The sequence below is a fragment of the Thalia democratica genome, chromosome 5, assembly GCF_965202585.1.
Source record: "Thalia democratica chromosome 5, ktThaDemo2.hap1.1, whole genome shotgun sequence".
NCBI classification, from domain to species: domain Eukaryota; kingdom Metazoa; phylum Chordata; class Thaliacea; order Salpida; family Salpidae; genus Thalia; species Thalia democratica.
In genome coordinates this window covers 44097799-44114587 of record NC_139169.1, presented here as the reverse complement: position 1 = coordinate 44114587, position 16789 = coordinate 44097799, and the positions used below count along the sequence as shown (strand labels likewise).

At 25.5% G+C, this 16789-nt stretch overlaps 1 protein-coding gene across 1 annotated transcript; it reads right to left on the bottom strand.

Moving 5' to 3' along the window:
- Positions 1-2357: 2357 nt before the first annotated feature.
- On the bottom strand, positions 2358-8790 carry LOC145836574 (uncharacterized). The gene is made up of 8 exons (XM_082944368.1): positions 8772-8790; positions 6618-6815; positions 5542-5760; positions 5106-5324; positions 4503-4721; positions 3825-3992; positions 3457-3598; positions 2358-2664 (listed from the first exon to the last, which is right to left on the bottom strand). The coding sequence occupies exons 1-8, from the start codon at positions 8788-8790 to the stop codon at positions 2358-2360; spliced, it is 1491 nt and encodes a 496-aa protein (XP_082800494.1).
- Between the last annotated feature and the right edge of the window lie 7999 nt (positions 8791-16789).

Genomic DNA, 16789 nt, shown 5'->3' with positions numbered 1-16789 from the left:
AATATTTTTGATTACAATACATACTTAACATTGTAAACAAGACGTTGTTTACTAAGCTATGGTTATGAATAAAAAAAAAGAAGCTAAGTATGATTGATTTTCAAAAAAAGTGATTAAGACTGTATTATAATTTGCTTTTATAAGTAGGTTGTATCCTTTGTATATACTTAGTATACAGTTGTAAGTATATATGGTATACTGTAAACAGCTAGTGTAGCATACTATAGTATTCTTGTTTCCAGAGTGTGCATAGCATTTGAATGACAAGCTTTAATAAATAGTCATAAAACTAACTTTAAATTCATTTTAAGCAAATTTATGCCGACTTACATTTTTCAAATCATAAACATTGAACAATTCAAGCATAATTATGAGAAATTTTATTGTAAAAGTTAAACAATAATAAAATGTAACATTTAATTTGATCGAAAAAATTATTGATCGAGACTGCGTTGTCCGGAGCCTAATATTTTTAAGTACTTTAAAGAAATCATTCTTTATCATTCCATAAGTCGTAAAAGATCGAAAGTCAAATACGATTTCAAACTGTATACCGTATTTTGTTTGTAGTCAACTTATTTACTAATCAATGTCGTATATTTATACTCTTCAAAACAAAACCTAAAAAAAATAACAAAATAATATAATTAAATAAATTTGCTCAAAGCAGTTTAAAGATTATTAAATTAAAAACACAAAGTAACAACATACTGTACTTTTCTAACACTAATTTATGCACATACTTAACACTTTCAATCTTTACTACTTCAGTATCTAATTGTATGCAAATCTGGCTATTCTAAGCTACGATCATTACTAAACTCAAAAACCATTTATATATTTTTTAAACAATACTTTACACTTAGAATTAAAGTATTTTGAGTAACATTGATAAGTCCTGGTTCTTAATACAATTCCCTTACTTCTATGTTTGCTCTAGCTAAAATACGATGTTTTGATAGACTTATAAGTTATAAGCCATGTCTCTTCAAATAAAAGTTTTATTTTTGGATTTTTTTTTTAAACCAGGGTTTAAAAAGGACAATTTTATTTGTTTGGGGGCAATAACTAGTAAAGAGAATTGGAAGTGTTTAAAATTTTAGGGCAGTCATATAATTCCAATTTTATAGCTAGCTGTTTTACTAATTTAGCTTGCGAATAAAAACTTGACCCTTAGGTAAGATTTAAAAATAAATTCATTTTGTTCAAGCCAAACTTATGAAAAGAATAATAGTTTTCTTAACATTCCTGATAATTTTTGGACTTTTCTGACTAAAGGCTAACTTATTGTTACGACATAAATTAAATTTGTTTGAGTTTTTTTTTCATAGAACAGTAATGTCATTCGACCTAAAAGATTAGGTCTAATTTGTTTTAAAAAAAACTCAAATTATGGCATCTATATTCATTAGCTTAGTTTAATTTATATGTATGGTTATAGTAGTATTAAAAACTTTTTAGTTGATACTATACTTATTGAAATACAGTATACTTTTAAGTGGTTATAAAAATTTATAGTTAACAAATGGAATAAAATAAAAGTTTATAAAGGAATAATAAGTAGATAAGCTTTTAAGTAGTATCTTTTTAAATAATTTTAAAAACATAATTTTTCATAGGCTTAGCAGATTTTATACTAAAACCAAAAAAGAATTTTTGAGTTTTTACACTTTTACAAAAGCATGTTTTTCAGCGTTTGTAAACATAGAAGGTGCCAGCAAATAGCTACAGTTATGAACTTAATAGTTAAAAAATAAGTATAATTAGATAGAAGTCTGAGATTAACTGTAAAAGATTTATTTATAAATTATAGTTTAGAAAGCCTTATCAAAAATCTTTAAAAACTTAATTCAAACGAAAAACAAGCAGATTTTTTTGGGAGTTTAAATGGATAGTTTAGTTTTGAAAACTTAATTTTACTAGCTTGCACAAAAATACTTCAGAGTATTCATAAAATTTTCAAAAGTACAAGATTCTTGATAATTCGATGATAAATGCAAATGTATGAAATTAAATGTATAAGAAACAATAAAAATAGAAGAAGACTATTAACAAAAAAAGGCATAAAAATTTATACTTTTATAATAAAAAAGACAGTCATATTGACACTGTTTATTATATTGGAATTTCACTTATATATCAAATTTTACAATTAGATAACTTGTACTTGAAATTTTTTTGTTTATCGCTTAATTCTAAACGTAAACAATAAAAAAAAATTGTTTAAGTTTAGTATGTACTTGTATAAAAGTTATGAAGCTATTTATCACTATTTATTCAATTCTTTAACTTTTATATAGTTTTTAAAACTTATAAATTTTCTACAAGTTGACTCTTTTATTACGTATAAAGCGCAACTACTTATCAGGGCAATCATATTCGCACAAAATTACTGGTGTGTAGTTATGACCCTGCAAGCTTTCAACAAAGTTGAGAGTGAAGTAGCAGGTCAGGTCGTTCAACTCGTTGTCATGCCAACGCACAACGCAGTCCTCATCGTCTATTTCCCCATAATAACCTTCTACAAATCTCGTAGGTTCTCCCTTCGCCCACCCCTTAACTTTGTCGCCATCTTCCCAGTAAAACTTCTCGTCATTTCCATTTATTTGAGCTGATACCCAGTAGTACACATTTTGGGGAAATCCCAACACCGACTCAACATTCCTGATTTGAACAAAATTATAAAAATTAATAGAATTCTGTTACTTTAATTATATAAAATCTGGTTATAAATATTTCAAAACTAATTGAAGCATTAGAGTCCTACTTTCAGTAATGGTAACGTTTAAATGAATTTAATTTTTCTTGCATTTAAAATAAATATATAATTATATGTTGAATTGAAAACAATACATACTTAAATCAGCATTAGTTTATAATTTTTGACGTAGGATAAAATACTAAAGTTTTGTTCGCTTAAAATTGTTTTTGCTATTTCTTTTGTTACACGGTTGTACAAATACATCAGTTAAAAATTGTCCTTATTATGGTTTTTATATGCTTTTAACAAGACACTTTTACACGAGCTTTAAATATTCTAATTAAGAACTTTTATAATTTAGTTTATTTTAAACGTTGTTTTCAAATAAGTAAATAAAAAATTTCTAGTTCATTTAGAATGGAATTTTTTATTAAACTGAAACCGTTTGCAAAAATAACTATCCCTGCATTTCTGACACCTACTCAAAAACATACCGTTTTTTTAAAATAACAATAAAGAATTTTTATTTACGAATTTTTTTTGGAAAATAGTACCACATATAGTATTAAAATATATTGGTGTTCAATTTACACCTTTAAAACTTTTTAAAAAATACGCAAGAAGTTACCAAAAGTTTATACAGTTAGAAAACAGTTTAGTTTTGTGAAAAAGTACGATACTTGGTTTATTTAATTATATTAAGAAACATAGTTTATGTTACTATATAATGTAAAATAAAAAGTTTCAAAAAATACTTTCGGTCTTCTTGTGTTTTCATATTTTTAAAAGGTAGACGTCCACCTTTTGATTCACATATTTTTTTTGTATCTTCGAAATCATAACCTTTCTCTTCCCAAGAATATCCAAGCTTGTTATACTTAGTTGAGCATGCTTGGTCTATATGTAAATCGAAGTAATATTTATAAATGCTGATCTAAAAACTGGAGTTTACTATTAAGTAAAACTCTTAGTGTTTTTAAATGTTTTCATATAATACTTAAGAAGACTAACTAAAACCTACAAATTTATTACTTACTTCTAGCTTAGAATTACAAAGTAACATAAGTTAAAGACATGTATTGATAAGTTTTAGTTAAGTAAAAGACACAATAAAAAAATTTACTCGTTGGTTCGCATTTAACACTTTTTGTATCGATTTGACCGTTTTGACACAAAAACTTAAGATCTGATTGAGATTTGTAATCTTCATCACATTCGTATTCCACATAAGAGTTATGCTTGACTAATTGCTTATTGGGATTTGCATTGGCAACAACTGGTGCTAGACAGCCTTTAAAAAAAGTTAAAACTAAAAACAGCTTAGACTACTATTAAGTTTTTCATAAAGTTTTAATGATCTAAAGTAGGTATCGGCAGTTATTTTATAAACAGTCGAACGAATTTACTAAAAAAAGGATTTTGCTGGCCGCTGTCTGTTTAAAAAACTGAAAAAAAAAAAATTTCTAACCAAAATTGTAACGAAACATACATTAAATAAATAAAACCAGTTTTAACTATCAAATAAAGATCGTATTTGAATCATTTTATCAAACTAAAAGCTTGTTAGTTGTTTTGTACAAATTTTTCTTCAACAAAATAAAAAACTTTGCAGACTATATGTTTTTGCTTGACAAGCAAAATATAACCTATCGGCCGTAATGTACAGAAAAAGTGTATTTAAAACTTATTAAGTTTAAAAAAAAACTTATTCATAAGTTATTTTAAACACAAGCTAGGAAAATATTTTAAAATCAGAAAAACATACACTTTTTTATAGAAACTATATGAAACTTTCACTAACTTTCAGTACAGGTAAAGTTCGAAAAACTTATTTCATTTCCGTCAATGCATTCTACTGTACTCACAATGTCATTTGGTAAAGTTGCTGTTCTGCTGATACATTCCATATCAATTTTTGCTCCATTTCTCATTTTCAAAGTTCCATTTTGATAATATTTAACAGCCGAGTTATCGTCTTCCGTTCGATAAAAAAGATGAGATGGTAGATAAATTTCACAGCCTTGAAAGTTTCATAAAATATAGTTTTATTATTATTGATATAATAAAATTAGATAAGTGGTTAAGCATACTAAACAAAAAAAGTATTTAATTAATTTTTTTATTGTACCACAACAAGAACTACATGGATCGTAGATTAAAATTTCTATCAACAACAAGAAGCACTTACCACCTATCAGTTCTTGAATCGTTGTCAAAAAGTTGTGAACAATGAGAAGTATATAATTTAAAAACATATAAAAAGTTGTTTTAGTGTTCTTATGATTCGATTTTTTTTAATTCACATAAACAACAATACTAAAATGTATAAATGTTAAAAAAAATTAAGCTGTCTAAAGATTAAAATTTATTTTTGAACTTATTAGCATCTTATACAACGACTCACTTTCTTTGCAGTTCATTAAAGACAAATCAAATCCCTTTCCATTTGTGCATGTTTTAGTAGAGTTTATATTACCCGTAAATCTGGCTGTACTACTTCTACAGCTAAACTGAACTACTGTGCCGTGCTTTAATGTTAGAGTTCTGTTATTACTTGTGTCCATAACGAAATTCTTCTTTTTCACTTCGTAAGTAAGATGATTTGGGACATCAATATTACAGTCTATAGGCAAATTAGATGTTCTAAATAATGTGACATTTTATAGGCGGGTTAGCTTTGAACAACAAAAGACAAATTGTGTCTAAATATTGTACTTCATAAGTCAATTTAACTACAAAAGTAGTAAACTAAAAGTTTAGTTTCAGTTTGATTAGTTTTATACAAAATATACCAAAAAAAGACATTACTTTAAATGTTGTGCTTTACAATTACAACATACTTTCACTACAAATGTAACTATTCAAATTAATCTCTTTTCCATTTTCACACGTTTTAGTTGGTTCAATATCATCTGGTAATGTTGCTGTTTTGTTCAAGCAGCTGAACTGTACTTTTGATCCATGTTTCAAAGTGAGCCTTTCTTTCTTCGAATAACTAACAACATTGCTTTCATTGCTCACATTGTAAGAAAGGTATTTTGAAATAAGAACTGCACAGTCTGTAAAAACATCACCCTGTTAGTACTTGGATAAAATATTAACAAAACTGTAAGAATTTTTTTAAATTTTTTTTAAATGCTGCTTTTGTTGCTACTATCTATTTAAAAGCCTGAAAATATAACCGAACAAGAATTTCTTCTCGAAAAGGAGTTTTGAATGAAATTTTGTTCTCAAATTTGATAGTAAAGACCATTTGAAAGTTTAAAAATTAAATTTGGATCTAATTTTGGTACTTTTTTTACCATAATAATTTTTCTGGCATATTTTATATTATATATTTAATAACAAAATGTTTTTTTTAAGTTTATAATGTTTTAAAAAACTTAAACTCAAGTGCTTCCTTTAAATGGATTTAATATTTGTTGAAATGTATATTTTTGTTAGTTTTAAACTTAAAAAAAAAAAAACATTATTACATCAATTAATTAAAATTTATATAATGACCTTTGTGGCATGAAGCACTTGTGGTATTGATTTTTCCGTCCACACAAGAAAACTTAAGGAGTTTATAAGTACTGAAATTCGAATAACAAGTGTAATAAACAAGGGAGTTATGCTTAACAACACTACTACTTGGAGTTGCATTAGCAATAGTCGGTGGAATGCAATTTGTTTTTTATAAGTTGAAAGTGTATTATTTACTACCTTAAAAAAAAAAATAATTGTTCTTTAAATATATGCTTGTTCTTCAAAATTTTATTTGATACGCTTAATTAGAAATTAATTGTATTTTAATTATATTGTCAAAAATATTAGCTCTAAATATAGATACATTTCTAAGGTATATGAGAAAAAGAAAAAAGTTTTGGGAGGCATTATGAATAAAATTACGTCATTATTTCTTTTTGTTACTTACCAGCGTAACACTTAAGTTCAAAATCTGTCGCTGAAGAAGTTAAACTCCCATTACTACAAGTCCAATTATTTTCTGGAGTGGAGTATCCTGCCCTACACTGTACTTGAAACGTTTCGTTGTATTTTACAATTTTTTCAGTGTTTTCACCGTTTTCAACGGATGGTATAATACAGTCGATGATTATCTCTTTGTTTGGTTCTTGCGAGAAAATAAAAAATTAGTTTTATTATAGTCTTTTTATTTATTAAAGTATTTCAACATTTTAGAGCAGACTCATTCTCCACTAGAAGTTGAGACTCTTTTATTAGTTTTTGATAAACCAAAACATGTAATAGTCTTTATGTTGAATTTTGTTTAAATGTATTTTTAAAAGTTTAGTCTTCTATCAAAAATAACTTTTTGAATAGATCTAGTTTATATGTTTTAATGAAAATTTACAGATTTTGTATTCAAAGACTTCATTCTACTAACAACGTTTCGCTGCCTATAACGTATAAAAACTCTACTAAGTCTGTTAAGATTAACGTACATTAGAAAAAAGCATGCAAATGTGTGAACAATTTTTATTTATGCACTAGGTAAATATATATATATGCTTCAACTTATATTTATAACTAAAAATACGATTAAAAAAAATCTAAAATAAGTTATATAAAGTAAGGAACATATTTAAACATTACTAATTAAAAACTCAGATTAGTAAAACAGTATAACTTTTAACGTAACCTTGATTAAGGATAACGTTTTGAATAAAGTAATTAATTAATTAATTATAAATATGGAGTTGAAGAAAATTGATGAATGGCTGTGTAAAAATAGATTGTTTATTAATTATTCAAAGACTAAGTTTTGCTGTTTAATAGAACTGCAAAAAAGAATGAATTCAGTGTTAAGGTAAATGGTTTTGTGATTGAGCAGAGTGAAAATATTAAATACTTAGGTGTGGTATTAGACGATAATTTAAATTGGAAGGCACATTTAAAGTACCTTAAGTCTAAGCTTTCAAGAAGTTGTTTTATGATGTCAAAATTAAGATATTATTTGGATACAAGTACTTTGAAAATGGTGTATTATAGTTTGTTTTATCCTCATATCCTGTATTGTATAACTGTTTGGGGTGGTGCTGCTAGTTGTCATTTGAAACCAATTGTTTGTATGCAAAAAAGAATTGTAAGATATGTTTGTCGCGTACCTGCACTGACTCCTACAAATTCATTGTTTTTAAAAACTGGTATACTGAAATTTAATGAGGTGTTTAATTTGCAAGTTTGTAAGTTGATGCTGAATACTTTGAGAGGATTTGAGGTTGACCACAGTTGTTTTACTCCATTAAGTATGGTTCATACACACTATACAAGACATTCAAAAAATAATAATTTTGTTATTGAAAGACCTAGAACACAACTTGGCCTAAACTCCTTCAAGTATTTGGGCCCTAAGTTGTGGTCTAGTGTTCCAGAAATTTTTAAAAACCTAAAAAAAGATCAGTTTAAATATAGTTACAAAAAATTCTTGTTGAGCCAGTATACTGAGTAGGTTTAGAGTGCTGTGGTTGAATATTTTGTGTTGCATGCAGATTTTGATTAATTGCTTTTGGTTGTTATTTTTATCTGTTTCTCTTATTATATGTATGGTCAATTTTGTTTGTGTCTACTCTGATCATGATTGGCTGGTTTTGGTCTGTTGATGGGGAAATATATTGTATGGTTGTGCGTGATTGCTTTTTTTTTGCTACTATCAAGTTTTTATTATATTTTTGTTATATTTATTTGTTAGCTGTATATATTAATTATTATTGCATAAATAAATTGTTTTTTTTTTTTTTTTTCTTACTTTTATTAGACTAAAATTAATTCCACCAATACAAGTTTCAGAAACTACATTTTTCTTAATAGTTTTTGTTTAACTTTTATTTATTTATTTTTATTTTTTTTCTAATTTAGCTTAATTTTTAGATTTTTTTTTTCTGAGTACCATTTCAGTAAATTAGTTAATTACCAAGCTTTAAGATAGTTATTTAATGCTAATGTATTCATTATAATACTAGTTTTATGCATTTGCTCAACAGCTGATTGTGAGTTCACTTTGGTGGCGGTGATCACATGATTGGATTGTTGGTGTGATTTTTTTGTTGTAGCGCCGGTGAACACTTACTTGGGGATTTGAGCTTCATGATTTTCCCACACTTTGTGGTTTTTAGTGTTGAGATTTTAGCCTTGTGAGTGCTCTCCAAATGGCGTGTCACCAAGGGCTTTTTATTTGTTTAAAAGATAGTTTTTTGTTTATTTTATTTTTGGATAGTTAAAGTTAAATATTAATGGGGCAGGTAAAATTACATATGATGTAACACACTCACTTTTCCCCAGAAAACGTTTATCGTTGCAAGGGGTAGAGTTTGAGACTGATGTTTTTTTACCATAAAAAAAAAAAAAAATATATATATATGTAGTACAATAATAAAAGTAATTGAAAATTTTAAACTCAAGTAACTTATAAGTTCCTAAGTGTGCAAAGTTTTCAAAACAAAAAAGTTGTACTGTAATTAAACCTGTATTATATAACTATATGATCGTTCTGAAAAACTCAATTATTAGTTAATAATGATTAAATTTATTTTTAATTTTAGAACTTTTTTGATATACTTTTATATCATACAAAAATCTAAGACAGGATTCATTCAAAAATTTTTTTATTAAAGCAAACAACAAATAAATTCGATTTTGGCTAACGCTTTTCAACTACTTTTGTTAGCAACTATTTTTAAGATTAAATTTTGAGTAAATAAATAGTTAGAGGTTACATCAGAAAAAACAATCAATTAACACTAATTAGCATAATTGAGCAAAAATTAATTAGACATTCGCAATTCATAAATACTTTTGTCACAATTTGTCGCTTATTTTATTGTTTGTTTTGTTATTGTTGCTAGTCTTAGTTAAATTACTGATCAACTATTTTAAATATGTATTTATGAATTGTTAATGTCTAATTAATTTTTGCTCAATTATGCTAATTAGTGTTAATTGATTGTTTTTTCTGATGTAACCTCTAACGATTTATTTACTCAAAATTTAATCTTAAAATAGTTGCTAACAAAAGTACTTGAAAAACGTTAGCCGAAATCGGTTTTATTTGTTTTTTGCTTTAATAAAAAATGTTTTTGAATGAATCCTGTCTTAGATTTTTGTATAATATACTTTTATATTTTAATTGTAAAATTAAGTGTATGTTTACAGTAGATACACCTAATACATAAATACCAATTGTTCTTTTTTTTTGCTTTGTATGTTTTTTTACTGTGTTTTAACCTTTACAATTTCTTAGAGCTGTTCATAGTTTAAGAGCAGCATACAATCGTTAGTCAAACAAATGTTTACGTACACAAATAGTTTACTTGATTTATCGATGGATTTTACTTGTTTTGATCTCTAGGAATCAACGCCTTTTTAAGTTAAATATGATATATCTTAATTTATAAAGTTTTTGTTTATTCGGATGAGTATTTGTATAAGTTTGTTATTTCAAAAAATAGTTTTTTTTTAATTTTTTGTCAGTTTTATAATTAAATTCTTTATTTATAAGTCTAAGTTTATCAATAGTCTTTTTTAACCTTTATAGTTTAATTATACAAATGAATGAACAAATGTATCTTAAATATAAAACTCGTGGTTTATAAATAGTAAACATATACTTTAAATAATAAAAATATCATTTGCTAAAAAAAATTGTTTCATTTCTCAAAAATATAAATTTTGAAAAGTATTATAAACATCAACAATTTTACTATATTTAAACCTCAACAATACTTTATATATTTATAACAGCTAGATTACTAACTATAAATTTCTTCACATACAAAATTTGACAAGTCTATGTGTTTTCCATCAAAACATGTTTGTATAAAGTTGTTATCGGTAGACAATACTTTAGAAATATTTATGCAAGCAAGTTGCATCTCAGCTCCATGTCTTAGTATAACTGATAAGTTTTTAGTATAGCCGATCAAATCGTCTTCATAGCTTACCTTGTAGCTAAGTTCATCGGGAATGTTCACTATGCAAGCTGTTATTGAAATTATATATTTTTTAAACAGTTTTCTAAAATGATAAATTAATAAGTAAATGTTTTTTAAGTGATATTAATTAGAAAAATAAATGAATGGGGAAGAGATTTGTCGCGTATTTATGTTTGTACAAGTCTATTGAAAACAATTTAATAGTTTTAAAGTAGGCCAGCATTCATATGAAACTTATTATCTTTTTTAGCTTTTGATTTTTCATAATATATATTAACGTTTATAACAAATTATTGGATCATATTCAAGTCTGGGTATGATCTTTCCATCGCTACATTTTCGTTCCATCTTATTGGTTGATTTACTCACGTGATCAGATTTACATTCATACAGAAATGGTTGGTCATGTCTTACAAAACCTACATCCGTTGTTCCAGTTACTAAAGGAAGGTTCCTACAATCTATATTTTATCAAAAAACTTTTAGGGTTAAGCAAATAAAATATTAAACAGCATTAAACGTTAGTCAAGTTTTTCAAAATTTTTTTTTACATAGTAAGTATTTAAATTAGGGGTAAGCAGCTTTTATAGTCGGCCGGCTGAATTTACCAGAAATTTTTCACGTGCTAAATTTATTAATGCTCAAATTAAGAGAACACTTGACCATATGAGTTTTTAAGTAGCTCATTTTAATTAAATTTACTAAGATGTTTTGAATCTAAAAATACGTTGCATTTCATAGAGTTCTCTATGCAGGCTGATTCCGTCCTTCGGTCTTTACGTTGCTTACCCCTAAAACTAAAATTTTTAGATTAAAAAAATTGCTAAAAACTGTAATAAAATAAATATTTTTTTGATGTATAAACTTAATTTTAGGAAAATTTTTCCTTTTCTAACTTTTATTTTGTAAATTAGAAATGTTTTACCTACAGTTATAAACAACCTTTAAAAATTTACTATGCAAAAAACTATACAAATAAACAAATCTACCACTGTAAGATACAAGTTAAGTACATTATTACTTATAAAAAATGTAAATTACCTCCCATACATTTAATCAACGTTAAATTTTTATCTTGTCCATCTAAAAAATATTTTCCATCTACACATTTTACAACATTGTGTGCAAAAGATAGCGTTCTAAAAGTATCAGAAACATCAAACTCATTTTTACACCAAACTGTTATTTTAGCATTATTTCTGAGTATAAGCGATCGATTATAAGAAAAATAATTATCGTCTACTTGACTTTCGTCAAAAGCATTGTAGATGATTTCATCGGGTATGCCAACTTTACATTCTGTTGTATTCAAGTCATTTACTTAGCAAACAATCTACTTAGACTTAATTATTTATCAAAACCCTGAAGTTTAAGTTTTGCGTATAAAGAAAAAACTTTAGATATGGTATTTAAGCATCGAAAATAAAGTTCTAACAATATCTATTGATTTAAGATTACATTTTCAAAATTCAAGCTTTCTTAATATTACAGTAGCAAAGTCTACAGACGTTATTTACAAATATGATATACAATTTTTAAAACTAGTTTAAAATTTATTTGAGAAAAGAAAACTATAAAAACACTAATTTAGAACTTAATCAATAACTTTTTAGCATTTATTTTTACAAAAGATGTATTTTTAATCGGGTTGAAGTGTTTCTAATTAGTGCAGTATAGCTTGAGTGAATAATTTTAGTTTAAACTTTAATTCAATGAATTAGAAATAAAATCTAAGAACCTTTAAAAGATTTTTTGCATTCAAAGCCTTGTGTATCAATTTTTCCATTAAAGCAACTTAACCCATCTGAGTGGTTATCAGTTTTATTAAATTGGTATCCATCAAAACATCTATAATTAATCTTCCCCCCATGCTTAACAATTTTATCAGTTGGTGTGGCATTTTCAACCAACGGCGATTTACAATCTTTCAATATAAAAAATAACTTGGTATTTTCTTAAACTATATGAATATTTAAATTAAACAATTAGCGATTTACGACACCATAATAAAATGGTTATATTGTTCTAGTTAAAAAACTTTACCAGCATAGCAGCCTAGCGGGAAATGGTCAACCGATGGTAATATTTTTCCTTCGCTACATTGACGAACTTGAATTAGATTTGAGTATCCATCTTCACATAACAAATGAAAAAAATTACCGTGTTTAACATGCGAAATTTGCGTTATTAAATTTTGTATTTGAGGTACTGAACAGTCTGTTTTAAAAATAAATGTTTTAATACATTTACTTTTTCTGCTTAATACTTTTCTACGTTTTTCACATGACTAAGTAATATAAAATTGATATACACTTGAAAATTTTATGTAAAAAGTATAATATGCAAAATATTTGAACTTTTTTTACTGTTATTCACTATTAAAAAAATAAATTAACGTACAACAGTGTGTACAATTTTTTTTTTGTATTAAAATTTACAATAATCAAAATACTTGAACTAGGTATGAACCTTTTTATGTATGTGTTTGAAACTATAAATCATAAGCTATATCAACTATCATATATTAAGTACTAAATTATATACTAAGTAGTAAGTAATAGTTAAGTATGACGAACAGTTTACTTCTATCAAACTTATACTTAATAATCTGCATGAAATTAATTGTTGGAAAATTGTAGTTTTTTTTGTAGCTGAAAATAATAAAATACTTTGAATTGTACAAATTGAACATTAAAGTTTTATATTTAATCGTAGTTTTATTTACTGTGCATGAAGCTAAAACGAGATTAATCAACTTAAATGATTTAACTAAAGATATTACTGATAAATTAATTATATATTATAAAATAGTAATAATAAGTTGTATAGAACTTACTGTTTTTAATTAAATATACTTTAGTACCTCTTCAAACTCTTTATTTCAACAAATATTATTAGTATCGACTCTTTAACAAAGCTTTAAATAACAACCTTTACTCTGTTTGTTGATGACAAAAGTAGTATCTGAGTCACATTTTAGTACTAAGACGACTACAACTCCAATAGCCAAGAAAAAAATAAAAAGTATCGCTACTGCGAAACTGAAAGTAATTTTGTTGTTTCCGCTCATTTGTTAAATGAACAATCACTGAACAAAAAATATGAAAGTTTTTTGGTTAAAATTGCTTTAACTATTTTTATCTTTTAAGAATTGCTTTGTGAATGAATAACTTTTAACTGCTTGTGCTTAGATTTTAAGTAATATTGAAAAAGAAAATCTTGTTATTATTCAAAATAGTATTTGTACAGGAAACTTAGATTTACAGTAAAAAGCTTCCTTGTTATACTGTATATGTAAATTTTATATTTAAACTTATGGTTGTAATTGAGAAATTCATCGATAAGTTAACTGCAAAATTTTGCTTGCTTCGTTTTTACTTTCGTTTACAAAGAATATTAAATTGAAAATAAAAGTTTTGTATACTTTTTAACAACTTTTAAAGTTTATGCACTTTTTAATCAGCAACCAAAAAGTTCTAAGAATAAAACCAAAAAAAAAATTAATGCTTAACTGACAAAAGTTAAAAAAAAACTATATGCTAAAAAAAGTGATAACCATTTTTAGGTTCACCTATAACATAAGTATCATCAAAATTTACAAACATTATAACTTAGTAAAGTTGAATATTCTTTAATTTCTAATCTTATAGATTATTTATTTTATCAACTATTTTTGTTATTTTTAAACGACAACATTCTAAAAATTATTATGTCGAATTTTCATTATGAATTTTAATTTTCTTTTATGATTTTTTTAAATCTTGCAAAATAAAAGTTATGACTTCAAACCCTTAACAATTTTATTTCATACTCAAGTTTAGTTTTAATAAATTTAAAACTTTTTAGAAACAGATTTTTTAATTTCTTGTTAGAAAAAAAAAACACGATTTGGGTTTAACTCACGATACGTTAAAGTTCACAGGCGCAAACAGTTTTCGATTAATATATCACAGAACAATTATTATATTTAAATACACTGATCAAAGAAAATTTTAACAAATTAATTTATACAAATTAATGATAACCAAGACCAACTGATAAGAATTTAAACTTAACTGTGATTTTCTGGTTAACTAATAAGAAAGTTAGCAAAATATATGATAGTTAAAATTACCATTGCTTTTAAAACCAACATCAGATGAAGCTAAACAGCTCATAATTTATAATTCTCCCAATTTAACATGAAAAATAAGCACAATCGTTAAGTCTAGAAGATAAACTGCTTCATCAGTATATATGGTTTTATACTTAATTAAAGGGGAGAAAAGCTCTTTAGACTAGTTTCATCTTTGACATAGTTTTTTAGGCTGTTGCAATGTTTAAGTATTTAGTAAATTTAAGCTTGCACGAGCATACAGCAAAACTGTACAAGTAGCTCGTTTATTGTTTTTAAAGATTATTAAAAACATCTCCTTATTTAAAAAGCTGATAAAAATACAGCGTTTTTTTTAACTTAGCTAGAAACTACATTGGCTTTTCTATGCATGCATATAAAAAGTATACTAAGCCACTGAGCTTGGAATAATTGGAAAATAAAAATATTATCATACTTACATCAAGAAGTCAATAGTCTATAATATATTATTTCTTTACTACATTTTAACTTTAATACATAATGATTTTTTGTTTAGTAGCAATTATTTTTTGAACTAAGAGTGAAGTCGTTTCATTTTGATTTTTTAGAATGAAAAACTTATTTATAATTCCGGTGGAGGTATGTTAATAGTAGTATTAGACTTTCTTATATTTAGGTTTATTATAAATTATTAACTTAATAAAGTTTTTTTTTGTTTATCTAAGACTGTGTGGTAAAAGTAGAAAACTCAGTGTTTCTTCTAGCTGTTTAAATGGTACTGTTAATACAGTTACTTAAAAATTAAAGGAATAAATGTTAGTTTAATTTTATTTGAATACTCCTAAAAAGAATAAAAGCTTTTTTTTGAAACATTTGATTCTTCTGCACTAGTAATTTAAATAAAGTTTGGAAAGCATACACTATTTGAATTAAATAGACAAGTATTTTTATTTAGTACACAAATTTTTTCAAAAAACGCCATACAAAATCTTTTCAATATATCAGAATTTTAACATTTTTGAAATACTAATCACTTTATAATATTTGTTGTATATACTATAGTGCAGCTTTTCTAGAATAAAACTTTCAAAGAAGCATTTTAAACAGGCTGAACTTATTTGATATAAAGTCTATGAAGAACTCGTAAAAAAAATATTTGTCAACAATAACCTCTTAAAAAGAAACATTTCAATGAATTAGTCACATCATAAACACAAATGTTTACTAAAAAATAATTTGAAGGCACATTAATAACTACTTATTATTGGAAAGCTAAACTTTCTTTGACTTTTATTGGATTATTTAGAGCTAAAAATTAACTTGCAGACCACAGAGTTCTGCTAGCCCCACACCTAGACGTTGCTTACCCCTAGTATAGTGCCTATCATAAAATAAGATGAGTTGTTTGAAAGCTCCAATTTTATTTGCTTACTTACTTTAAAAAGTATATTCTTCTAAATCAGAATTTCTAGCAGTGGGGATGTAGATCGATTTTGAGCGATTTATCACATAAGTAGGTAATAAAAACTATGAAAATGGTAAATAAGATGATTTTTTACCACCAGTTTTATCTAAACAAAACTATTTTAAACTTTCGTTTATTTACTAACGTTACTGAAGTTCTTTCTGCTGTAAAAAACTGCTCTATAGATACATCACATGATAAAAAATACTTAAGCCTCATAAATTAGAAAGTGTTACTAGAGAATTGAGAACCAAAATTATCAAGAAAAAACGAATTTAAACTTTTAGGTTATTATTCTAAATAAAAACACAATTCAAGGACTATTATTTTTTATTAGTATCAAACAAGAGTTCTCCAATGGTTTGTTTATTTAATGACAGTATTAAAAATCATAAAATTTATTGACTATGTCTTGGACAGAATTAAGATTTATAGTTTATATATAAAAATACTTGTCTAGTTATAATTTTGAAATAAAAGTTTTTTTATAATTTTTTTTTTCATGATCTTAAGTTAAGATTCTTAACCTTCTGCTAAAACGATATATTTCTTACTAAAATAGGTTAAACACCTTCTTATCTTCAGCCTTTCCAATTGGTTTTATATCTCTAATGAAA

Excerpts from the sequence above, each read along its gene's own strand:
- LOC145836574 (XM_082944368.1), bottom strand. Across the intron at positions 5,325-5,541 it reads TAGTTACATTTGTAGTGAAA|ACTGTAATATTGATGTCCCA; the intron begins GTATGTTGTAAT and ends ATTTGCCTATAG. Across the intron at positions 3,993-4,502 it reads GAACTTTACCTGTACTGAAA|GCTGTCTAGCACCAGTTGTT; the intron begins GTTAGTGAAAGT and ends CTTTTTTTAAAG.